This window comes from Mytilus californianus, unplaced genomic scaffold (assembly GCF_021869535.1).
Source record: "Mytilus californianus isolate M0D057914Y unplaced genomic scaffold, xbMytCali1.0.p SCAF_10, whole genome shotgun sequence".
Classification (NCBI taxonomy): Eukaryota; Metazoa; Mollusca; class Bivalvia; order Mytilida; family Mytilidae; genus Mytilus; species Mytilus californianus.
The window spans coordinates 69,627,455-69,654,559 of NW_026262582.1; the positions used below are offsets into that span (position 1 = coordinate 69,627,455).

The 27,105-nt window shown below is 32.4% G+C and overlaps 1 protein-coding gene and 1 long non-coding RNA gene across 2 annotated transcripts in view; both read left to right on the plus strand.

Annotated features, from left to right (window-relative positions):
• Positions 1–27,105, plus strand: part of LOC127718422 (microspherule protein 1-like) — a 34,476-nt gene extending 7,371 nt beyond the window's left edge. Inside the window, exons 2-13 of the mRNA XM_052224438.1 lie at positions 2,680–2,984; positions 3,612–3,656; positions 7,604–7,684; positions 15,140–15,249; positions 20,381–20,489; positions 21,167–21,305; positions 21,813–21,888; positions 22,695–22,723; positions 23,333–23,425; positions 23,899–23,981; positions 25,186–25,401; positions 26,516–27,105. Of these exons, the coding sequence (XP_052080398.1) occupies positions 2,680–2,984; positions 3,612–3,656; positions 7,604–7,684; positions 15,140–15,249; positions 20,381–20,489; positions 21,167–21,305; positions 21,813–21,888; positions 22,695–22,723; positions 23,333–23,425; positions 23,899–23,981; positions 25,186–25,401; positions 26,516–26,602 (1,373 nt within the window). The 3' untranslated portion in view covers positions 26,603–27,105. The remainder of the gene's footprint in view (positions 1–2,679; positions 2,985–3,611; positions 3,657–7,603; positions 7,685–15,139; positions 15,250–20,380; positions 20,490–21,166; positions 21,306–21,812; positions 21,889–22,694; positions 22,724–23,332; positions 23,426–23,898; positions 23,982–25,185; positions 25,402–26,515) is intronic.
• Positions 17,428–19,678, plus strand: LOC127718432 (uncharacterized). The gene is made up of 2 exons (XR_007989825.1): positions 17,428–19,049; positions 19,312–19,678. It is a non-coding gene; the product is annotated as an uncharacterized LOC127718432 (long non-coding RNA).

Genomic DNA, 27,105 nt, shown 5'->3' on the forward strand with positions numbered 1-27,105 from the left:
AGTTATTAAAACTTCAAAAACTTTAACCACAGAGTGAATATTTGTGGACGCCGCCGCCGCCGACGACGACGACGCCGACGACGGAATGTAGGATCGCTATGTCTCGCTTTTTCGACTTAAGTCGAAGGCTCGACAAAAAACTAGAGTTAGATAAAATATATCGACATGTCCACAGAAACACGGATAGATGTAGCAGAACAAGAAAAAAAAACTAGATCCGTTTGTTACAAATTAAAAGATTTTTTTAAATACATATCAACTGGGAAACATTATATGTTCCTGATATCAATATGGCGATGTGTATTTTATTGTCAATTAACTTTAAATTATCAGATGCATTGTATTTCTCATAACATACCAACGTTGAGCGATTAATCGAACGGTAATAGAATATACGTAATACATAAAGTTTTAATACACAGGCGATGAACATTGAACATATTATGTACAATGAACATGAAACGATGTATGAAAAATGGGTGCGGGATGATAGAACTCAGAAAATAAATTTGGTTTCCACAGTTCGAATAAATTATGAAGCGTTGTGTAATTACGGAACCAATTTTAAATTCCCACCGAAAATAGGTTTCTTTTAACGTGCTGAGTTTGTGGCATTTTTAACACGGCATTTCAGGTTTTATCTTCCCGGTGCGAATGGACAAGTTAGTGAAATTATGGTTACGAAATTATTCTGCCTGCAGTCTAAAAGGAACGTGTTACTTTTCAGCCCGGATACCCTCAGTCTTCCGAGGTAGAAGATTCTTTATCTGGAAGCCGAACATTATTTCTATAATACGGCATGAGGCAAACATTCGTTTTCCCCATACAACAAATGCAATTAAAAAAATGAGATGACTTCAACTTTGACAATTACTTTATAATAAACAGTTATTGTATCTATGTTTAACGATTCGATAGATTGATAAAGATATCAATGAATAATCAAAATACCTTAAAAAATGTTCAAAAATGATATTATATTTTGTAGTGAAAAGGTTTATTTCAACCCAAGCGTTGCAAGAAATGCTGTTATGCCAGCAACGTCGTTCTATAACGTTAAAAGGTTATAGTTCCCGCCAAAATTCAATAATAAAGATTATTTCCGTTTTAGCGGATTTAAAACATCGGTGACCCCCCTTTTTTATTTATGCTTTTAAAATCTTCCCCGAAGCTGCAACTTTTGCAGAAGTTTGAAGGGAAAAACATTAGTAGATTTTTTTTATTTCAAGAAAAATCTATTATAAATAGCAATTAAAAATGGCGGGAAATGTTCAAATGCCTTCAAAAATAAGGAAACCGAGACAAATAAATGTTCATAAGGTACAAGTTACATTTGACTGTTTTTGTTATACCAGTTAAACATGGTTTTTCAATAAGTTTGTCTTTTTTTAACATTTTAGAGCGGTATTTCTATATTTCGTTATAATGCGATTCTTTAAGTTTTGATGACGTCATATCTCGAAAACAACATCGGTGACCCCAATTTTTTTTTCGCCTAAAATATCTTAATAAGTATGATCTGTCTACATGCAAAATTTCAATGAATTATTATTAGTAGTATAAATAGTGTGATTTCCCTTTAAAAGGTAATTACCTGTTGTCATTGATCATCTATACTGTTTCCAAATAAATGTTACTCCGGGTCAGCAAAATCTTCACTTACGCTGAATCATATACTTCCAAAAACTCTCCACTTTTATAGTAATTAATTATTATTTTATAATGGGGCCGGATCGACTTGCATGACTTGGGGCCAGATTGGTTTAGGCCCTAAATGACCTGATACAATACTATACACCTGAAGCAGGTGAGAATTGAATAGAAGAAATATGAGCCTTTCAGAATCCAATAATATATAGAAAATAACTTACCTCAGACGATAGTTATAGATCCATTTTGTCAAAAATATAATTTTTACATTCCGTAGACAGCCATCTTATTTTGTCTCTGACCTGTGATGTTTCTCGAATTTTAAGAACTAAAAATTGAATCGTAATGGAAAGATCTTTTTTTTTAGAAGTGATTGTCTACAGCTAGGATAAATCATTTACTGAAAACTTGACAGAATTGTCTGTGCTTTATAGTACAGGTCATGTGACAAACACTTTAAATGATAACACAATGGTGTATTTTTAATTTAAATATAGCAACAAATGGATCTATAACCATATAAATTCCTTTCAGGTATTGTCAAAATTTTTACGAATTCTAAAAGGCAAATACATGTATGTCTTCTTTTCGATTCTAACCTACTTCAAGTTTATGGATGTAAGCGTAAGAGTCAACAGTTGGAAGTGAAGTAGTTGTTAAAAAAATTACCTGAATAGACTTAATAGGGCTTGATAAGAGATTATAACAGCCAAATCAGAAAATCTCTGCGGACACAGAATTCCAAAAGGGGTTGCATATCTGACAGGATTTGATATTCCCTTTTGGCGTTTCAATGATTCACACACAGTGTATAGGAAATTTTCTAGAAAATACTCAGATTTCCCTTTGTACATGTTGTACTCTTACATGTCTTATATTTGATAATTTGTACTTAGTCTTAAAAAGGTAATTGCAGTGCTACCAATGTTTTCCCTAAATCAAGTCTATACACATAAATAATATTATGTATATTTCTCTCCTGAACTGACATACTACATGTACATGCTAAACTATTTTTTTCTGTTTCAGCATCATATTCAGCCTCAGTATCTAACAAACCTGCCATTATACAGGCAGGCACTTCAAGACCCAGTCGATCAGCCTTTTCTAGAAGTCAAATATTACAAAATACTGTCCCAGAGAGAAGGAGCTCCTCGCGATCTATCAAGCGGAAGAAGTTTGACGATGAACTTGTAGAAAGTAGCTTATTTAAAACAGAAAGAACAACCAGAATGAAAGTGCCTCCCCCACCCTTTACTGAGAAGGAGAGAATAGAACCGATCGTCAAAATCATTAAAGAAACTCCAGTTGTTGTACCCATTGAAAAGAAAAAGGTTTGTTTTACTGTGAGGTTTTTTGCGTTGTTTCTGATTTTTATGAATCGACAAATGATTCTGTGTTCACCATGTTCACAGATGCTTGATTTTGTGGTATTAAGAAATTCTACCTTCAACTGACACAAGCATATAAGAAATATTATTTTATTTATTGAACTCGTATTCTTGGTTCATATGAACAAATCTAATGAAAATTAGAACCCCATAAATAAAAGTGAATCAACAGTACTATTAATATGCAATTATAGCCTTTTAATTAATGTACATATTTAGTTTCTTTGATTTCATTTATATTTTCATTATTATGGATTTTCCCAAAAAGGTTTTACTCTTGAGAAATGAGCTTGAAACCATTTATGCAACTTAAAAACTACAACCAGCTTGCTCCAAGAATGTAAAATCAGATTCAGCAAACTGCTAAAAGTGCATGTACAATGATTTATTCAAAAAATCACTCATACTGTCTCTACAAACATGGAATATTCAGAATGAATCACTCATAATCCTTCTGTCTAAAAAAAGTAATTACATGTATTTTAAGTGATTCATTACTGAATGATGTTGTGTATTCATTTTGTACTGTAAACCAGATCTAATCCTTCATCTGTTTATTTTCTTTTTCAGACTTCTAAATCGTCATCTGCTGTCAGAAGAGCAAAGAGACAAAAGGTAACCATGGTAACTTAAGTGGTAGATTCTGACCACAAAACATGAAACATCATTATGTAGAGTTATTAACTACCACTAGGGGAAAATAGCAGGAAATAATCAACCTCAAATTTTTTGGAAGGTCATGTGTGCAAGGGGAATGTATAAGTCAGTAAAATAAGTTTCTTTTTATGTTGTAATGTTATATCACTGTTTCAGGTTAGGGTGAAGGTTGGAGCCTTTTAAAACATTTAAACCTGCTGCATTTTTATACACCTATCCTAAGTCAGGAAGCTGTTGTTTAGTGGTCGTTGTTTGTTGGTGTGGTTCATACATGTTTCTCGTTTTTATAAGCCCGTCAAATTTTTGACGGGACATATTATGTTATACAAATGTCCGTCTGTCTGTCCGTCTGTCTGTCTGTCCGGCGTAAACATGTCGCACCGTAACTTGAGAATGACTTATCCAAATTTCATGAAACTTAACATAGTTGTTTCTTATGATAGTCAAACGATCTGTATACTTTTTGGTGAAAATAAGATTAAAACTTTTTGAGTTACGGGACTTAGTAACTAAAACAGGTGTGTGTTTTTATTCACATGTCGCGCCGTATCTCAAAAACAATTTATGATTATTGCTTAAAACTTTACACACTTCTTAGTTATATTAATCTTAAGATCTGTATACTTTTTCAGTCTTCAATGAACTTTTAAATCTACAGGCCCGGAACTCAATTTTTGGAGAATTTTAGTTAGATTCTGTTGGCCTGTAGAGATGATTTTTACAGGCCCGAGAGCAATTTTACAAGCCTGGGCTGCTGGGCCTGTGGTTCAGCGTGAAGACTGCTTTTTGGTGATGATTCAATATTTTATTTTAGAGATATTGAGTATTTTGTTAAAAAAGGGGGAGGTGTTTTTCACATGTCGCGCAGTACCTCAAAAACAGTTTATGATTATTGCTTAAAACTTTACACACTTCTTAGTTATATCAACCATAAGATCTGTATACTTTTTGGTGATGATTCAAAATTTTATTTTTGAGTTATTGAGTATTTTGTAAAAAAAGGGGGAGGGGTTTTTCACATGTCGCGCCGTATCTCTAAAACGATTTATGATTATTACTTAAAATTTTACACACTTCTTAGTTATATTAATCTTAAGATCTGTATACTTTTTGGTTTTGATTCAAAATTTTATTTTAGAGATATTGAGTTTTTTGTAAAAAAAAAAAGGGGGTTTTCGCATGTCGCGCCGTATGACAGAAACAATTTATGCTTATTGCATAAAAATTCACACACAAGACGACGGGCGTATCATGCGCTCATGTCGCAGCTGTTTATTTATATAAATTAGACCGTTGGTTTTCCTGTTTGAATTGTTTTACACTAGTCTTTTTGGGGCCCTTTATAGCTTGCTGTTCTGTGTGAGCCAATGCTCCTTGTTGAAGGCCGTACTTTGACCTATAATTGTTTACTTTTTACACATTGTGACTTGGATGAATAGTTGTCTCATTGGCACTCGTACCACATCTTCTTATTTATATTCATATAAGGATAAAGGGTGCAAAATGTTGAAGAAAAATCATAAATTAAATACACTGGAAGGAATTGGTGAGCCTGTCATTAGTTTAGTTTAGGTACCAAAGAAAAGAATAGTTTGTAAATATTGCTCAACACAGCCTAAGTCTTTATAAACCATTCCAACTGTATTTGAAAATAGACATTTCAAAACAAATAATTTAAATTTTAACCATTGCTTATTTTTTTCAAAGGCTGAAAAATTAGTTCCCTATTCGGCTATTTTTTGTATAGTATATATTTGAGCTTTTTAAGTCTTTATCAAAACTGAAAAATAAACTAAACAATTCTTACAATAAATAACAATATAGAACAGGAAAAATATATTAAATGTATTATAAAATATGAGCTGCAACTCATATGAAGCTTTTAATGGAAATAATTGAATGCGCATATTATAACAATAACATTTAATCCCCTTTTCATATAAGTTTTTGTTATTATAAGAAGAGTTACCATAATCATGTTACAGAAACAACCTCTTTATATAATCCTATTTTTATTGAAATATAGATTGCTGCTTAATATCAAATCAATATCTTTACAACATGTGTGTGGTAGATCAACTTAATAAAATAAGTCATTGGCCAATTTCAATTTTTATTCCAGAAATTGATATTTTTAATTAATATGTCTACATTATAATTATACCAATTTGAGTGAAATTCTTTGCAAACTGACGATCATGCCACAACTGTAAATTGAAGAAGTAATATCAATAAAATAAATTATTGCCTACATTTATAAAGTTATGAATGTAATAATGCTGTCATTACTCTCAAATTTATAGCACCAGACTAGCAGGGAACTTTTGACATATTAATGGCATCAGGCTAACAGAATTCTATAAATAAAAGTTATGTGGTCTTACTTTTTTTTAAATGTGGAAGAATTCTAAAATGGGAGATAACTCATTAATAGATAAAAAAAAACAAAAAAACAGAAATGACCAGAAATATTGAACATTAAAAATAAAAATATCCTAACTACAACTCCTCAAATAAAAAATAGAAATACAAACAAAGACAAAAAACATTTTAAAGATAAAATTTATAATATATGAATCATATATCATTATGATGATATTCACAGTTTCAGAATCTAAAAGATTACAGGTAATCTCATTGTTGGTACCCCAAAATGAAAATAACTTCACGTCATTGGTTGAATTCACATTTTTTAGGACATTGTAAGCCAATCACAGCGCTTTGGTGTACGCTTTTGAAAATATGACACGGAATTCATTAGATTCTGAATCAACAAATTGTCATACAAAAACACTATGTGACACACAGAAATCTACTCTAACTGTAAACCAACTTATTTTTGAGATTACTTTATTGTTAGGCTAGCCATTAAAAGCCAACTTCTCAACAATTTATTTTCAGTCCCCTACCGACGAAGCTGAAGGTGACTTTAGGTTTGCACTCCGTTCGTCTTTCTGTCCATCCGTCAGTCCGGCAAATCAGTTTTCCAGACTTTTTTCTTTGTGCTTGATTATATTGATTTGATATTTGGATTTGGTGTATTGTTTTATCATGACAAGTTACAGATCAAGATCAGATTTTGTTCCCGTCTGATGATTTTGTGCAGAGTTATGGTCCTTGAACTTAGAAAATTCATTCAAATAATCAGTTTTCCTCACTTTTTTTCATCATGCTTGAAGATATTAATTTGATAATTGGTATATAGTTTTAACATGACAAATTACAGATCAAGTTCAAATTTTGTTCCGGTCTGATGATTTTGTTCAGAGTTATGGTCCTTGGACTTAGAAAATTCACTCAAATAATCAATTTTCCTCAATTTTTTTCGTCATCCTTAAAGATAATGATTTGATAATTGGTATATAGTTTTTATCATGACAAGTTACAAAACACGTTCGAATTTTGTTTCCATCTGATGATTTTGTGCAGAGTTATGGTCCATGGACTTCTGAAATTCACCTAAATAATCAGTTTTCCACACTTTTTTTCGTCATGCTTGAAGATTTTAACTTGATATTTGTTATATAGTTTACACCATGACAAGATATAGATCAAGTTAGCATTTTATTCCAGCACAATGAATTTTTAACCAGTAGGGGACTATGTATTGCAATGCAATACTCTCAGAATGCTTGTTCTATTTTAATTTTATAATTTTGTTAATGTATTTGTTTAAGAAAATATTCTTTGATGCTTTTTGACAATAAATATTACTGTATTAATTCTACTTGCAAAAGGCGCAAAAATAAATGGCTTGCAAAAAATAGTTGGATTACACTTTATTCCTCATGAGGTCTGTGTTTTAGGAAAATTCAATATAATTTCAGAAAGGGAGATAACTCTTTAATAACCAGTGGAATCATTATCTTTATGCTTAGTTTTTAGTTAAAATATTTTTGTTGTAGCCAACAACCCCAGCCTCGACAAAAGATCTTGGAAGATGGAAACCACAAGATGATCTGGCATTGATTACAGCTGTCCAACAGGTCAGTAATTTTACAACAATGATAAAAAATTTAGATAGGGTTTGACATAATTTGAATTTGAGTTATTTCCATTGGTCACTATTTTGGACATGTAAATGGTTAATATTCTTAATTCTCTAACCAAATTAATACATGTGGTACAAACGAGTCTGATAAGAGATCCTAACTAGAACGTATTGATGAATTAAGCCAGGCTTTAAGAAATAAAAATTGTTCAGAAAACAACTTTTTTCTAAAGTCTAGCAGTCAGTATAACAAGTTCAATTAGGCTGATTTAAGAAGGAATTTGTGCATGTAGACCGTACTTTGACCTATAATGGTTTACTTTTACAAATTGTGACTTGGATGGAGAGTTGTCACATTGGCACTCATACCACATCTTCTTATATCTATCTCTAACATGGTGACAAAAGGGAATTAACTCTTGCTCAAAGTGTGTCAATCAAAAACTATCAATTGTCAAAAATTGTTCAGAAATGGCTATAAAAAGCAGTCAAATGGAATGTTCCCTTAAAAAGTTGACTTCCCGGACAGTAAAGATTTTGTTGGAAAACCACTAGACAATCATTTATTTTTAATGCCTTCTAATACAAACCCTCTATCTGAATGAATATCAATAAAAGATTTGTTGAGGACATTGCAAATGGGAGCTAACTCTAAAAGTGTTGATAAAATTTGCTTTCACTTTTGATAGGTTGGGTTACCGGTGGAAATCGTCGTATTATCTAAATGAAATTAAATGTTGAAAATTTGAAAGAAAGAGCAAAATTATGAGAATAGAAGCAATTTAATATATATAAATAATCAGTATATGTGATACAAAAATTTATTGAGAAATTTTTTTAAAAATTGGATAATTTTGACAGATAGAAATAAGTGAATATGATGAAATTTCTATTACTAAACATTATTTAAACAAAGTCTATTGAACAGTAACATATTGATCAGTAAATATATACATGTTTTGAAATATGTTAGATTTATAAAAGCATATTTGTTTTTATATATATATTTTTTAAAGTTATAAACTAACCTATCATTTCAAAATGTTTTTGGTAAAACTTTGTTCAAACATTCTTATCTAAATATTTTTTTAACTAAATTTTATTCAGACTCTTGTATGAAAGTTTTGATAAGAATTGTAATCAAAACATATTAAACAAAATTTTAATCAAAATACTTTAAAACAGAGATCATTAGCCAAAACCTTACTATCCAAACAATATTAATGAGGATGAGAAACATTACTTATTCAAGAGTACACATCAAGTTTGAGTTTTGATTAGTTTAAATGGATAATTACTCAAATGTACTTGTTTATATATATATATACAACTTGTCAGGTGAGAAGACATATATTAATCCATATATAACCATATGCACACAATTTCAGAAATTGTAGTTAGATTGAATTTTAAAACTGGTATCTAATTGATATATATGTATCTGGAACCAGTGAAAATTTCTTCTTCATTGATGCAGTAAGGGAGAGGTTTTTGCTTTTTGCTGGAAGATAGCACTTTTGGTAAGTTACATTTTTTATATAAAATCTTTTTATGAAATAAATTTAATAAGGAAAAAATAAACATGTTAAAAATAATATTGGATTTATTGAAATTAAAACATTTTAAATGTAATATTTAAAAAAAACTGCTCTGCACTTTTGAATTATTGCTTATGATGTGTTTAAAGAATTTAAGATAACTTTAAGAAACATAAATATTTTCATTGATATAAATTTCTAAATATTAAAGAGCTTTTAGATTTTTTATAGATCATATTTATATTCATTGTACACGCTTTTTACCATTTATGAACAGTTTTACTAGACTAATCATTATGACCAGTGACATGAATTTTAGACTTAAATAATTTTTAGCCAATTTAATTCATTTTAATTATTTTTCTTTCAGACCTAGAAAGCAGTTGAAAATCCAACACCAATGGCATCAGTTTGTACTACCCACAATTCCATGCTCAGTTACCTGGAGACAGCTATTAATGACATCCATATAAACTTGATCAACATTGACACAGAGGTCAGTCAAAATTTGTTTCAAGGACACAGTCCTCAAAGTGCTCTCTGGACGTGCTGGACACCACAGTTTTTCAAAGAGCCATCAAAAGAAAGTTGCAATCCCACAATTCCATTGGATGGAAGCCATGATGAAACTTTTTGCTCTAATTGTGTTGTGGAACTACCAAGAATTCTTTTCACTGTCAAGAAAGAAGTAGATCGACATGTTCAATATGTTGACTTTATTCAGGAGAAAATGAATGCTGTTTCTATGGCAACTGCAAAAGCAAATTTGACTCCTAAATCACATGCTCATTTGAATCGCAATGCATCAGTAAGGCGAAGTAAAATAAGAACCAACCCAAGCTTTCCAGTTCTTCATTCACCAATAAAATTGTCAAGTGAGGAATCACATGGTGCATTATTAACCAATCAGAATAGTTCTGTTCAAGATGCAGAGTCTTTTAAACATTCACTAACTCTAGAGAGTCATCCATGTGTTTGCTGTGAAAAGTGCTCCAGTGTTTTACATCTTTTCTCAAAGACCGTCTGCAGCAGGGTGAATCATCTCAAAGATCAGTGCCATGAACTCAAGATTAGGCTTGTCAAAGAACTACAGGAAAAAGAAAGAGAAATAAATCTGTTACTTTCGCAGATTACAAATGCTAAAGAAAATGTAAGCAGTAGTTTCTGTCAACTTGAAAATTTAGGTCAACAGTGTTTAGCCATATTCACAAATTTTCAAAATAAGGAAGATAAAAATTCAAAACAATATGATAGTTGTGATGGCAACCAGTTTGATATAAGATCTGCAGCAGATGATCAGTCATGTGATAAAGAAAGCACCAATCAGAATTCAGGGCTACTTCATGATTCTAATGAATCCACCAATAAGAATACAAGATTGCCATCGTCTTCCAGTGAAGGGTCCTACACACTTCCTGTTGGCTTGTCACATGAGGAAAATCATGAAGGTAATGTAGACTATAGTGAGATAACTGAGAGTGGTAGTCATGACAACAGTCACATTGATGCTGATGATGAAGCTAGAATTAGCATTTATGATGAACTTGTGTTTCCCACTCAAAATGAACAACAGGAAGCAGAGTCAAAACAGCCATTTGATATTTCTGTATCATGTGACATTGGAAACAGTCCATTGCCAGAACTTATTGAATTCCAAAGGAAAAGATCCGATTCTTTGAATCGATATGATAAACTTTTCCAAAGGGAAGATTTCCGTAGACGTTCCCAGAGCAATCCAGTGTCATTCAAGACTAGAAAAACAATGAATGCTTCTGGTCCATATAATACGATTCAGGAGGGAACAGACAACAGCATTCCTCAGGATAAGCCTTCTACAGAACTACATCATACCAAGTCTAAGTGTGCTATCGATCAACAAGATACAAAGCAGAGAAAGATCAAGAAGTCAAAAAGTTCTATGATGGTCCGGGCTACAAAAATTAAAAACTTCATCACCAAGAAATTCAAGAGGAAGAGTTGGGGTGGTAAATCTCAGAGAAAGTCAACATCTTCCTCATCAGTCCAAGCCAGCTCAACAGGCGTCCAGTTCTTTGAGTATGACTTCTCTGATGACGGGATTGATAAATCGTTAAACGCTACATCAGATAGACTTGGTGATCTCTCATTTCTAACTGGTATGTCTAATAATTTAGTTAATAGTATGTTTGATATGGATTTTAGGGGACACAAACTGGACTTCAGTGGACAAAATTTGGACTTTAGTTGGAATGATAATTGTGATTCTTTACAAAGTTCAGTAATGCATTCAATCTCCGAAGATGAGACTGAAACATTCCATAAGTCAAATACCCACTACAGCTACTGGTTCAACAAACAGATAACATCAATAGAAAGACTCTTGAATGATACAAATGGCGGAGAGGACATGCCTGTTCATCAGTTGACAGAGGACCAAACTCCAAGATTGAAATCAGTGGACCCAAGAAATAGTAGATCACAGATTTCACAAAGAAATGTTCACTCCCATACTAAAAAGCATCAAATTCATATGGTATTGCCACCAAAACTTAGAACACAAACAGACTTCGTCTACAATGACTTGGCGATGGAGCGATCACCATTGGAAAGTTTGTCTGCCATCTCCTGTATTGAGCCAATTGATCATTTAACTAACATTACCGATGACACCATGGAGAATTCACTGTTTGACGAAGCTGATGAAAGATTTTCTGGTTTTAGTTTTATCAGTAGTCAAGCAAAAAGTCAGACCAGTGATAGTAGTGAGTCACAGAAACATCAAGTGTTTGATGCAGAAAGGAAAAGAAGTAGTTCCAGTGACAACTCTGTTAGTTTCAATGACAACCGAGGCTTTGATGTAAATCATGGATACGGAACCAGTGTTATCTTCAAAAATGAAAAAAAGAGGGCAGATCCTTTTTTAGCTGAAAATACTATAAACAGTTTTTGTTTTCCTATACCGAGTAATCAAGATTTTATGTGCAGGACCAGCCTAGATCACAGAGAATTTATTGATCCTTTGAGATTTCATCAACTGGAGAGTCATCACAACATGGAGAAACTATGGCACATTAAACCATATCTTCTACAAGGAACACTGACTGGTACCTTTCTCATGCACCTTATCAACAACTATCCACACAATTTCCTAGAGGTACCAGGATACAATCCTGTTACTAAGGAGATCTCCATGGAGCTGGTTTCCAATGTTTACTCACAGAGCTCCAAACCACAGATATTTGCCCGTGATCTTGTTTGGCATTTATTTACCTTGTTGGAACTCTATGGTGGAAAATCTACGTCTGGAAAGAATACAGACTCACTAGACAAAGATCTTATTGTTGCCATTAGAAATGCTACTATTCTACAGTATCACATCACTACCCAGATCTGGCACTACAAGTGTGTCAGTTTTATCCACCAATCAATTAATGACTTATTTAACCAGAAACTAAGATTACCTGTGTTTCGTGCTTTATTTCAACAGAGTGACTGCTAGTTTAACTTTTCTGTTTTTAAATTGTTGTTGTAAAAACAGGGAAAATATGAACATTGTTCTAATCTGAATTGTTCATTTTATATTTTGATTTATTTGTTATATTTACAAAGTTCTGTGAATAGAACCTTTGACCTTTAACCTGTAAAATAAATTACCTGTACATGCAAATTGTATATATATATATTTAAAATTTTCTATTTTTATTTTAATTTATATATAGTATGTGTATGAGATATCTATTCTATGAATGCACATTGTTTATCTATTCTTTTCATTGATTAATTTATGATGTTTTATAAACAATTTATGCATGTTATGTAAAAAAATAATATGTACATATACAATTTTATTTGATCATTTAGAAAATGTGTACATAAATATACAGAGAGAAATATTTTATAATTATTAAAAATGAAAATATCACAAAGTAGTATTTATTGTTAAAGACTCATCACTTTTAAATTACGTCACTGAAATTAATGGTTTCGATTGATCAGTTTGTATGCCTTATTTTTTCATTACAAACAAAAAGGAATAAATTTCAAATAGCTAGACAGCAATCATATAACATAGCAAAAAAACTGTAAAGGAGAAAAAAAAAACCATCTTCTGTCAATTTCAAGATAGGTGTTTACATTTCATCATTCCATTTCATAAATCTTCTGACAAGAGATTTGAGACAGCTGGTCTGTGAATCATGTGTAATACTAGCTGCAGAAATGTAGCTCTTATGGTCCATGTGATATTCTTTTAGCCATAGATCTATGATCCACACAAATATCAACAATCAAATTAGGACCATTAGCTTTAATACGGTTCTGCAGTTAGTGTAAGTGTCATACACAAACATTGAAATTTTGTAGACAAGTGACAAGGGGTTTATCAGTGGGGACTGTGTTCACTTGTAGATTTACTAACTATTATAGTAAGATGTCAGAGACCAAAATGAAATGTCATAGAAGTTAACAACTATAGGTCACTGTATGGCCTTAAACAATGAGCAAAACCCATACTGCCTATAAGCTATAAAAGGCCCTGAAATGACAAATGTAAAACAATTCAAACAGAAAACAAATGGCCTAATTAATGTAAAAAACAATAAACAAAAAACAAATATGATATACAGCAAAAAACGACAACCATAGAATTACAGGCTCCTGACTTTAGACCTGACTAATCAAAAAATAAGATATAAATTAAAAAATAAGAGGATGTGGTATAATTGCCAATGAGACAACTCTCCACAAGAGACCAAATGATACAGAAATTAACAACTATAGGTCACCGTACGGCCTTCAACAATGACTAAAGTCTATTTTAGTAATGACAGGGTTTATTGATGATAAACTTGGCAGACTGACTCAAACTGAATAAAATCTGACAGACTTTGTTGAGTTTGTGAGTAAAATGATAATTTATACATCAATTTAGCAGTACCAATTAACTCTGTGAAAAAACTTATTTATTTATTATTCTAATAAAAAGCCTTAGAACCAAACCCTTGCAGTCATGAAAAATTCAGGCACTATTATCATACTCAGACTCAGATATCTGCCAATTAAAATACTGGATTTGGTTTTTCGAGCACAAATTTTGTACTCAGAGTACTGAGTAAAGTTTTATAACCGAGGGCCCAGAAATAAAATTGAATGTCAACTCTGAGGTTGGGATTTAGAACCCTGCTCTTGGTAATATTAATTGAGAAGGATTTGTCAGTTTTCCTGCTAAAGGTCTGTGATTCTCTTGGCTTACTCAGGCTTCCACCACCAATAAAAACTGGTCGCTTTGATGTAGCTATGGTCCCTGAAGGTGGTGTTAAACATCAACGAACAAACAAATAGATATAAGAAGATGTGGTACCAGTGCCAATGCGACAACTCTCCATCCAAGTCAAAATTTATAAAAGTAAACCATTATAGGTCAAAGTACAGTCTTCAACATGGAGCCTTGACTCACACCGAACAGCAAGCTATAAAGGACCCCGCCCCATGCTTGAGTCTGGAAACAGGTTTATACATTTATATACTATAAATTCAGAAATTATTGTGAGGTTTTTATTAATGCGTATAATGCGATTGGGTGAGTATCACAATGATAAGAAGTTGCATTCTGATATATGCTACATATATCTGTATCCAGCTTTTCCTGCAATCACAATAATTAATCTCACATTTTTGTTCATTCTTCAAAAATCACAATAATAAATGCAAGCAATAATTTCTGAATTTACAATACAGTACTTTCTGTTTTCCATGATGCTCAAAAATGAAATAAGAGTTAAAGACTCAACCACTTAATTAACATTTCATGCAACATTCTTATTCTCTTTTAACGAAACAAGAGATCTGACAGATTCAGTTTAGCTGTAAATCTTCTATTAAAAGTGATTAAAAAAAATACAAGGTTTATATCATGAAATATTTTTTTTCTTCAGACAAGTGACCTGACTGCTGTACATTTAGGGATAAAGTTTTCGTGTAGATTTACATTGAAAGAAATACAAGAACGATGGTTCGCCTTGTTATATGATCCTATTATATCAAAGTAAGATTTAATTGTCACGTTCAGAGGGAGTGGACAGGGGTACAGGAACATGGTAATGAGGGGGTGGGAAGCAGGAGTTATGGGGGGGGGGGGGGGGGGGGGGAGAGGGAGTAAAAATAGGGATATGGTGGGAAAAAAATTTTGACTGATTTTTGTCTGGGAGTAAACGGGTAGAGAAGTAGGATTTGGGGGAGGGAAGTGGAAATCAGGGACTCCCTTTTCCACCCCTCCATTCTGTCCCTGTAAATTGATCAGAATACTTGATCAGACATACTGTGAATTTATAGTTATTCATGAGATACTAATTTTTCGTGGGTATACCGGAAATGTTCGAGAGAGTATACATTTTCTATAGGATTGTGTGCAGACATTTAAAATCAAATATCCAGGAAAATGCATTTTTTCTCAATCCACTAAAATTGGTACCCACAAAAATTAATGAATCCTCAGTAGTGATGAATAAAAAGAGATATGAGGTATACATCAATCAGACACCAATCCAGGGACACAAAAATAAAGCATGTGTTCAAAACACCAAATTCCTAAATAGTTTCACAAAGAAATGGACATGATAGATAACAAATCACTGAAATATAATAGCTAATATAAAACAAAAGTCTCATATTTTATAAGCTAGCGCTCAATATTACTGGCGGACATTAAGGATATATTTTTCTGATGTTTCAGTCTCGTTGAAATCTTGTTCGGGAATTAGTTCCAAAACATGTGATACAAGTGGAAAATATCAATGAATTTAAAAAATATTATAATCAAACTAAACTCTGTGAAAAAAATTGTGTACTTACATTAAGTAGTTTTTATACGACCGCAAAAAAAATTTTGTGGTCGTATATTGGTATGACGTTGGCGTCGTCGTCGTCGTCGTCTGGCGTCGTCCGGCGTCGTCCGAAGACACATTGGTTTTCGCACTCTTACTTTAGTTTAGGTGAATGGATCTCTATGAAATTTTACCACAAGGTTCAATACCACAAAAGAAAGGTTGGGATTGATTTTGGGGGTTATGGTACCAACAGTAAAGGAATTAGGGGCCAAAAAGGGGCCAAAAATAAGCATTTTTGTAACTTCCAGACATAACTTGTGTGTTAGTGTATGGATCTCTGTGACATTGTACCACAAGGTTCCATATCACAAAAGGAATGCTGGGATTGATTTTGGGGGTAATAGCCTCAAAATTTTAGGAATTAGGGGCCAAAAAAGGGGCAAAAAACAAGCATTTTTCTAGTTTCATGACAATTTCTTGTGTGTAAGTGTATGGATCTTTCTGAAATTGTACTCCAAGGTTCCATATCACAAAGGGAAAGCTGGAATTGAGTTTGGGGGTAATTGCCGAAACGTTTAGGAATTGGGGGCCAAAAAGGGGCCAAAAATAAGCATTTTTCTAGTTTCCAGACAATAACTTGTGTTCAAGTGTATGGATCTCTCTGAAATTGTACTGCAAGGTACCATACCACAAAGGGAAGGCTGGGATTGATGATGGGGGTAATTGCCTCAATATTTTAGGAATTAGGGGCCAGAAAGGGGCAAAAAACAAGCATTTTTCTAGTTTCAGGACAATAACTTGTGTGTAAGTGTATGGATCTTTCTGAAATTGTACTACAAGGTTCCATATCACAAAGGGAAAGCTGGGTTTGAGTTTGGGGGTAATTGCCCTAAACGTTTAGGAATTTGGGGCCAAAAAGGGGCCAAAAAACACATTTTTCTAGTTTCCAGACAATAACTTGTGTTCAAGTGTATGGATCTCTCTGAAATTGTACTGCAAGGTACCATATCACAAAGGGAAGGCTGGGATTGAGTTTGGGGGTGATGAATCATAAGGGGGTTCAAAAAATTTGGGGGGGGGGATTTTTTTTTTTTTCTTTTGAGCTCACCTGACCTGAAAGGTCAAGTGAGCTTTTCTCATCACTTTGCGTCCGTCGTCCGTCGTCCGTCGTCCGTAAACTTTTACAAAAATCTTCTCCTCTGAAACTACTGGGCCAAATTTGACCAAACTTGGCCACAATCATTATTGGGGTATCTAGTTTAAAAAATGTGTCTGGTGACCCGGCCAACCAACCAAGATGGCCGCCATGGCTAAAAATAGAACATAGGGGTAAAATGTAGATTTTGGCTTATATCTCTGAAACCAAAGCATTTAGAGCAAATCTGACAAGGGTAAAATTGTTTATCAGGAAAAGATCTATCTGCCCTGAAATTTTCAGATGAATCGGACAACCCGTTGTTGGGTTGCTGCCCCTGAATTGGTAATTTTAAGGAAATTTTGCAGTTTTTGGTTATTATCTTGAATATTATTATAGATAGAGGTAAACTGTAAACAGCAATAATGTTCAGCAAAGTAAGATCTACAAATAAGTCACCTTGACCAAAATGGTCAGTTGACCCCTTAAGGAGTTATTGCCCTTTATAGTCAATTTTTAACCATTTTTCGTAAATTTTTGTAATCTTTTACAAAAATCTTCTCCTCTGAAACTACTAAGACAAATTTAACCAAACTTGTCCACAATCATCATTAGGGTATCTAGTTTAAAAAATGTGTCCAATGACCCCGCCCGCGAACCAAGATGGCCGACATGGCTAAAAAATATTACATAGGGTAAAATGCAGTTTTTGGCTCATATCTCTGAAACCAAAGCATTTAGAGCAAATCTGATGAGTATAAAATTGTTCATTAGGTCAAGATCTATCTGCCCTGAAATTTTCAGACCAATCAGGCAACCCGTTGTTGGGTTGCTGCCCCTGAATTGGTAATTTTAAGGAAATTTTGCCGTTTTTGGTTATTATCTTGAATATTATTATAGATAGAGATAAACTGTAAACAGCAATAATGTTCAGCAAAGTAAGATCTACAAATAAGGCAACATGACCAAAATTGTCAATTGACCCCTTAAGGAGTTATTGCCCTTTATAGTCAATTTTTTACAATTTTCATAAATTTTGTAAATTTTTGTAAATTTTTAAAAGTATTTTCCACTGTAACTACCGGGCCAAGTTAATTATAGATAGAGATAATAGTAAGGAGCAAGAATATTCAGTAAAGTAAGATCTACAAACACATCACCATCACCAAAACACAATTTTGTCATGAATCCATCTGTGTCCTTTGTTTAATATGCACATAGACCAAGGTGAGCGACACAGGCTCTTTAGAGCCTCTAGTTTTTTTCTTTTAAAATTTTCCATTTTAAGTTGGTTATTTCTGATTTATATTTAAAAGCAAATAATAATGATATGGTAGGAGATACACACCAAACAGGATGTGTAAATTATTATATAATAAGTATTGTGCAATAGCAAGAAATTTTCAATTGCACAGTATTGCACAATAGCAAGAAATCTTCAATTGCACAGTATTGCGCAATAGCAAGAAATCTTCAATTGCACAGTATTGCGCAATAGCAAGAAATATCCAATAGCACAATATTGTGCAATAGCAAGAAATTGTCAATTGTACAGTATTGCGCAATAGCAAGAAATATTTAATTGCACAGTATTGTGCAAAAGAAGATACTTCGTATAAATTGCTTATTTCTTGACCAATTTCAAAGGGGTTTTCTTCTTGAATTCTTGGGGTTCTTTAATATGCTGAATCTAACCGTGTATTTAGTTTTTGGATTTTGGGCCCCGTTTTTAAATTGGTCCACATTGAGGTCAAAAGGGTCCAAAATTAAACTTTGTTTGATTTCATCAAAAATTGAATTATTGGGGTTCTTTGATATGCCGAATCTAACCGTGAATTTAGATTCTTAATTTTTGGTTCCGTTTTCAAATTGGTCTACATTAAGGTCCAAAGGGTCCAAAATTAAACTTAGTTTGATTTTAACAAAAATTGAATTCTTAGGGTTCTTTGATATGCTGAATCTAAACATGTATTTAGAATTTTGATTATGGGCCCAGTTTTCAAGTTGGTCCAAATCGGGGTCCCAAATTAAACTTTGTTTGATTTCAACAAAAATTGAATATATGGGGTTCTTTTATATGCTGAATCTAACCATGTTCTTAGATTTTTGATTTTTGGGCCCCGTTATCAACTTTGTCCACATTAAGGTCAAAAGGGTCCAAAATTAAACTTTGTTTGATTTCATCAAAAATTGAATTCTTGGGGTTCTTTGATATGCTGAATCTAACCATGTATTTAGATTTTGGATATTAGACCATAATAGGTGAATGTCCAATTTAGAATTTTTAAGTTCTTAGACCACATTCATTCTGTGTCAGAAACCTATGCTGTGTCAAATATTTAATCACAATCCAAATGCAAAGCTGTATCAAGCTTGAATGTTGTGTCCATACTTGCCCCAACTGTTCAGGGTTCGACCTCTGCGTATCAAGCTGCGCCCTGCGGAGCATTTTATTGAGAAATAAAATATCAAATTTTATAACCAAACCGGTCAGTGTCATCAGCCAAAGTATTGAGACAATTAGTGAGGGTACAAAGAAATGATTTTACATTAAACATGTACATCCCATATCAATTTTTCTTTTAAAAATTCTTAGATATGTATTTTTTCAATCATTTATAAGGAAGTTGAAATAATATGCTTTTGTTCTAAAAAAAAGAGAGAAAAATCCCAAATTTACAAAATTGACAGCATGGTCAAAATTTTATAAACTTTCTACTATTAACACCAACCTATAGTTTTTAACCGGATTTTCGAAGGAAATATTGGTTATTGATTTGTTTTAAGTTAAATTAATTCAGATTGGTCCACTTCATCTTAAGTGAAAGTATGAAAAAAAGTTTAATTGTGGAACTTTGATTTTTTTCATGATAATAGCCCAAAAATGGGTAAAAATTGATAAAAAATTGGAAAATCATTAAAATGGGGTACTTTCATATGGCCGTAGCAAAAAAAGAAGTGCACCACAATATAAATTTTTCTTCGTCAATTACTTTCTTACAGTCATATAAACCCAAAAACTACAGGTCACCATACGACCTTCAACAATGAGCAAAACCCACATAGAAAGCTATAAAAGACCCTGACATGACAATGTAAAACAATTCAACAGAGAAAACAAGTGGCCTGATTTATGTAAAATAACAAATGCATAAAATGATGAAGTAGCACATGTACTTTAAAACTTTTATAAAACCTAACATATTGAATTTTAGGTTGGGTATGCAGGCCATTAAACAGTTACATCCAGATATCATAGCCAGTGTCCAGTCTAAAACATTATTCAGTAAAGAGGAGGAAAAACTACTGGGAACAGTATTGTCTGTAAGTACCAGTAGGGGTTAACAGTTACAGAACAGAATGGTTAAGGTTTTTCAATGCAGAAGTAAAGAGTAATGGGAGATTTTTTGTTGAACCTGTGACACTTTGTCAAAAGTTTGAAAATATATTTTTTTATTTTTACGTGTTTTACTGGACTCAGTTTTTTTACATACAGACTGGGACTATATTTTACACAAATTTACACAACAGAAATGGTTTCCAGTACAAAGTCGAGAGTTATGTGGGATTTAATATTATTTCTTTGGACTGTTTTGAATCCTGCACCTTTGAAGTGCTAACTTCTTAAAATGAATATATGAGGGTAGGAAGAAATTTTCAAAATACACTACATAAGCAGAATACTTTTTTGAGTAGTTGTATACATCAAATGGACAATAAATGAACCCAACCCTTGTACAGTTCAAAAATAAAACTTTCCTTCCTTAACCATGTTAACGCCCACATTTGTTTTGATGGAATATCCTATAGTGATATGTAGGACATTTTAGAAGATTTTCTGTCAATTGGATACAAAAATCATTATTCATCATAAAAGGGCAACATTTTTTCTACCAATTGATAAAACTGATAAACAGCAACCATACAACACAAAACAAGTTAAACGTAAAAAATATTATCCTATTATACTATATTTAATTGTCAGTTAACTTCCATTACAGACAAGCCAGCCTAATTTAGAAGTATTTGAAGAATTGATAGACAAGAATCCTGAATCATTTTACCCCTTGAGAACCCCAAAATCTTTACACAACCATTGGCTGTTGATGAAACAATATCATTTATTACCAGACCAATCAGGTATGAATATTCAATGGTAATTGATGAATATGCAGATTTTCTTTTGAGACGGTAATGTAAAGAAAAAAACCAGTTGGGCCACCATTAATAAATTCTTTGTTTGACGTTGCCTACCCATGCCTTGCAGGGTTGTGTAGGTGGGTAGGGATTTTATTTAATTTTTTGGCCAATAACATAAGGGACATTAGAGCACGAAGAAAACTTAAAAAATTTTTCAGGTAGGCTGCTTTTTAGGTTGGTAGGTAGGCAACATCAAACAATTTTAGTTTTATTTTTGGCCTTGTCTAAATCTATGCTGATGTTCTTTGTGAAGAACACTTCAACTTGGCTCTGTGTTAAAGCCTCCTTGTGACTTTGAGATGAAGAACAGCAATAAATGCCCTTTAGGGGGTTTGTGACAGAAATAAATGCCAGATATCTATTCATTTCCATCAAATTAAATATAAGAATTTATTATTGTATACATATAGCCTTTTGTGGTATTAATTTGTTCTCTTTTTATCTCAGTTCAACCAATGCCAAGAGGGGATCATGTTTTAAATTTTTCTGATGCTGAAGATATGCTGAATGATGATGACTTAAAGTGAGTATCTACAGATACTGTGCATTTATTTATTTTCCTGGGTACCAATTTTCATGAATTTGAAATAGTTGGCCCAAAAAAATCCATGAATATTGTACCCCACAGTTAATAATGAATCAACAGTTATATTCAAAACATATTCAAACTTCCGTCAAATTCTAAAATGACAAGGGGGAAGATTTGCCTTAGACAAAATAAATCCTTTATGACCAACAAAATTATTGAAAAATTGCAATAAAAGATGAGCTCCTTTGTATTGGGTTTTGTGAAGTGCATGTCTGGATTTTGTGGCATGAATTAATACAACACATTTCTTTCTTATTATGTGAAACTTTGTTCATTTGGTATTTTACTTAGATGTCACCAACATATAATAAATGTTCAATGGTATTGTCAAATGCTATTTAAAAGAATTCATGTTAAGTTTCTGGTTCAATAGACTATTTTCATATTACCGACTTTTGACTCTGGATTATATAATTTGTCGACTGGTTACCTTGGACATCATGGTATCAAGTCAGGTAAGAGCAAGCTAAAGAAGTAAAACCAAGCTTTCAATCGGTACAATTTTGGGGGTAAATTACCTGGTTAATATTTTTTTTCACTACAAAATCATCGGAAAACAGTAAACTTTCCCTTCAAATTACACCGATTATATGTTTGATTTTACTTATTTTGGTTGCTCTTACTTGACCGAGTACCATGATGTCCAAGGTAACTAGTCGACAAATTATATAATCCGGAGTCAAAAGTCAGTAATATGAAGATAGTCTATTGCTTACAAATTTCTGTGTGTCTTATTTCAGGGATCCTACAGATGAAATATTAGAACATGGTTAGTACTTAACTAATAAAACATTAATTCCATGAATCATACAGTTTTTTTTCAACTTCATTTTATGATGCTGCTAGTAGTCAGTGTTTTGACATTTGTTATAATTATATTCCTTTCTCCAAAGGTCAGGAATATACTGATTTACATCTGTCGTCTGTGTGTCCATCTGTCCATCCTGATATATTTTGGTCACATTTTTCTCAGGAACTACAAATCAAATCAGCAACCAATAGCAGGGTATCATAAATGAGCATTTGCTCACAATTAAACTTGTTCAGTCTGTATGCTTCAACTTCACAAAGTTATTTGATAAATCTCTTTGTTGATTTTAAGAGTTATCTTTCTTAGTATTATGTGCCCCTCAGTGTTCTCCCCAGGGCCTTTTATCATCATGGTAACGTGATGCTATATTGCTTGAATGTGATGCTATCTGATATTATTATGTTATAGATTGTGTTATGGATGTGATGCTATAATTTCTAGATATAAGATGGTATATCAAATTTCCCTGTTTACCAGGATACTAAATGAAATATCTGGGGAGAACTATGCCCCTTGAATCTTGTATAATAATTTTTAGTAAAATGTTTTATTTTTTTTATTTTTCAGAATTAGCTGTTGCAGACAGAAGAAATAAAAAAGAGATCAGACATTTAGAACAGGAATTACCAAAATGGCAGGTCCTTGTTGACAGTGTCACAGGTAAATAGACATTTAGAACAGGAACTACCTAAATGGCAGGTCCTTGTTGACAGTGTTACAGGTAAATAAACATTCAAATCAAACAATTTTAAAACGGAAAACAGAAACGTTAACTTTGATTTACACAATCAAACATAGGTCTAGGTTTTGTCTTACTTGCTAAATAAATAAACAAATATGACAAAATTGACAGACATTAAATATTTAACGCCAGAAAGAGTACAAGACTAGAAATACGGGTCTGGATGGGGTTTACAGAAAAGATAATAAGTGGCAAAAAATATGAAAAATAAGCAAAACAAATGTAGAGTATATTGGGATACAAAAATAGAAAGAATAGAAAAAATGATCTAAACATCTTTTAGCCCAATCCTTCAGTCAAGGTCTATTGATTTTAAAACTTTATATTTATATTAAAGCACACATGCATGATCCTAAAAATCTGTATAAATTAACTTTCATTTTTTTAACAGGTATAAGTCCACCTGATTTTGATAATCAAACATTAGCAGTACTGAGAGGAAGATTGGTGCGGTACTTAATGAGGTCGAGAGAGGTAAGTCAAAGTTATATGGCTGTCTATGAAAAACCAAGGAAAAAATGTCACAAATTTTTAAAGGAATATACCCCGAAATAAAGTTCTGATGTTTTTGTATAAATCGGTTATCATCAATATTTTTATTTATGATTTCATAAATGTCCGTCATTTATTTCAAATTACATGTGTAAAGATAAATAATTTGTTTTTCTGTCATCCTATTTTTATTATTTGTTTAATGAAAAGATCTAAATAAAAAATTTCCCTGCAGCATACAAAAATATTTCAAGGCTTTGTGTTGTTGGGCATGTGATTTCATTCCCCCACCTTTCCCTATATTTAATATAAAAAGGAATATCTTTTTTAATAGTTTCCAGGGATTTCTATTCTCTCATTATATCAGGATTGAAGTTGCTAAGTAAACCATGAATATAACAAACAATCTTTTCATTTTATTTAGTCTCCTACTGACAAAGTCGAAGGGGACTTAAGGTTTGCACTCTGTCTGTCTGTCCATCCGTCAGTCCAGCAAATCAGTTTTCATGCTTGAAGATATTGATTAGATATTTGGTGTATTGTTTTATCATGACAAGTTACAGATCAAGTTCAAATTTTGTTCCGGTCTGATGATTTTGTGCAGAGTTATGGTCCCTTGACTTAGAAAATTCACTCAAATAATCAGTTTTTCGCACCTTTTTTTGTCATTCTTGAAGATATTGATTTGATAATTGGTATATAGTTTTATCATGACAAGTTACAGTTTAAGTTTGAATTTTGTTCCGGTCTGATGATTTTGTGCAGAGTTATGGTCCTTTAACTTAGAAAATTCACTCAAATAATCAGTTTCCCGCGCTTTTTTTTGTTATGCTTTAAGATATTGACTTGAAAATTGGTATATAGTTTTATCATGACAAGTTACAGATCAAGTTCGAATTTTGTTCCGATCTGATGATTTTGTGCAGAGTTATGGTCCTTGGACTTAGAAAATTCACTCAAATAATCAGTTTTCCACACTTTTTTTCCTCATGCTTGAAGATATTGACTTGATATTTGTTATATAGTTTACACCATGACAAGTTATAGATCACGTTAGCATTTTGTTCAAGTACAATGAATTCTTAACTAGTAGGGGACTATGTATTGCCATGCAATACTCACAGAATGCTTGTTTGTATGACAATAAGATTTATGTATGTAATTGATAAGAAAATTCTATTTTTAGATAACACTAGGAAGAGCCACCAAAGACAATCAAGTTGATGTAGACTTAGCATTGGAGGGACCAGCATGGAAAATCTCACGTCGTCAGGGTGTCATAAAGTTACGGAGTACTGGAGAGTTCTTTATATCTAACGAGGGAAAGAGACCAATTTATGTTGATGGGAAACCAATTTTAGGTGGAATCAAACAAAAACTGAATAATAATTCTGTTGTCGAGGTATGAATAAATTAAAGAAGCTCAAAAGTCAGTTTTAGAAAATGTTTTTTATAAGTACCGTGGATTCATTTATTATTTTTCGTGGATACCAATTTTGTCATGGATTGAGGAAAACTTGTATTTTCCTGGACATTTAATTGTCAGTCTGTAAACAAGCCTTTAGAAAATTTGAACTTTGTTGAACATTCAAATTTGTGGTTTACCTATACGCACAAAATCAACCAAAAATTGGTGCCCCACTTATAATAATGAATCCACAGTATTTATGTTAAATAGAATTTTCAAAATCTGTGTTATTTATAAGCTTAGAATATAACTATGTTTTAGCTGAAGCACGCCTCCGGGTGCAGGATTTTCTCGCTGTATTGAAGACCCCATTTCCATTCTCAGTTTTATTTAAAATGTTTGATAAAAACATAACAGTGACTTTTAAGTTAAGTCCCTTTACATAGGTTGTCTCCAAGTAGTTAGAATCAAGTCAGACAAACCAGCAACAATGGTGACTTTCATTAGGCCAAACAAAAAAGTTCGATGGTAAGGGTGTCCTCCTTAAGAAAAATAGTCTAGGTAGGTAGGACATTTAATTTAAGTCATTATTCCGGTGTAAAATTTTCATTAAACGAAAAATTCCGCAAAATGATGTTATCTTCTTTTGCACCTAATTTTGGTGACGTCATATGTATACTTCCTGTGTCACTGGACATTTTCTGGCTTATTGTCTGCCTTAGAATGTAATAAATTTTGATAAAAAGATTTCTAGGTGCAAAATGTAAGTTTTTTAGCTTATTATTGGAGAATTTACATGTTAATACATTCTCGAATTCAAAATGTCAGCTTCCCTTAGCTACAGACAGGGAGATAGAGAATTGTATGCTGATTGTCATCCAATCAGAACCATTGATACAAAATAATTGCATAAGAATACAATGTTTACCCCCACCAAAAACCAAGGGGGGACTCTAAAAAGATCAACTTTTCCTGCTCCACAAATGACACCCAACATTAAAATCATTTATTCAAAGGAACAAATCAGGTCAAATTTAAGCCATTACAATTTGCATATGTATCCTGCTAGTTTATGGTTCAATGAAAATTCTGTTTATTTTTGTTGCAGATTTCCTGTTTACGGTTTATTTTTCTGATCAACCAGGATTTAATTAACGTGATAAGAACTGAAGCACAGAAACAAGCAAATACATGATACATGCTAAACAAAGAAGTTGGTAGAGAATGATCTGACTTAAGTGATCAGCAGAAATGGACGAAATTTGACAGCTGTATCAAATGGCAAAAAAATCATCGTGAACACAATATGACAGTTCTATGAAGTGACAAATTTGGATAAACACAATATGAAATGCTTAATCTGCATAAACACAATATGACATTTGTATGAAATACTAATTTAGCATAAACGCACAATGAAATTTGTTTGAAATGCAAAATCCTCATAAATGCAATATGAAATTTGTATAAAATGTTTAAATTTGCATAAACACAATATGAAATTTGTATGGAATGTAAAATCCACATAAAAACAATATGACATTTGTATGAAATGCTAATTCAGCATAAACATAATATGACTGTTATATTACTTACGAACAAAAATTATATTTGTTGCAAAATAATTCTGATGTTGAATGAAATGTAAACTCAATTATGAAACAATTTAATGAAGAAAAGTTATATGTTAGAATTGTA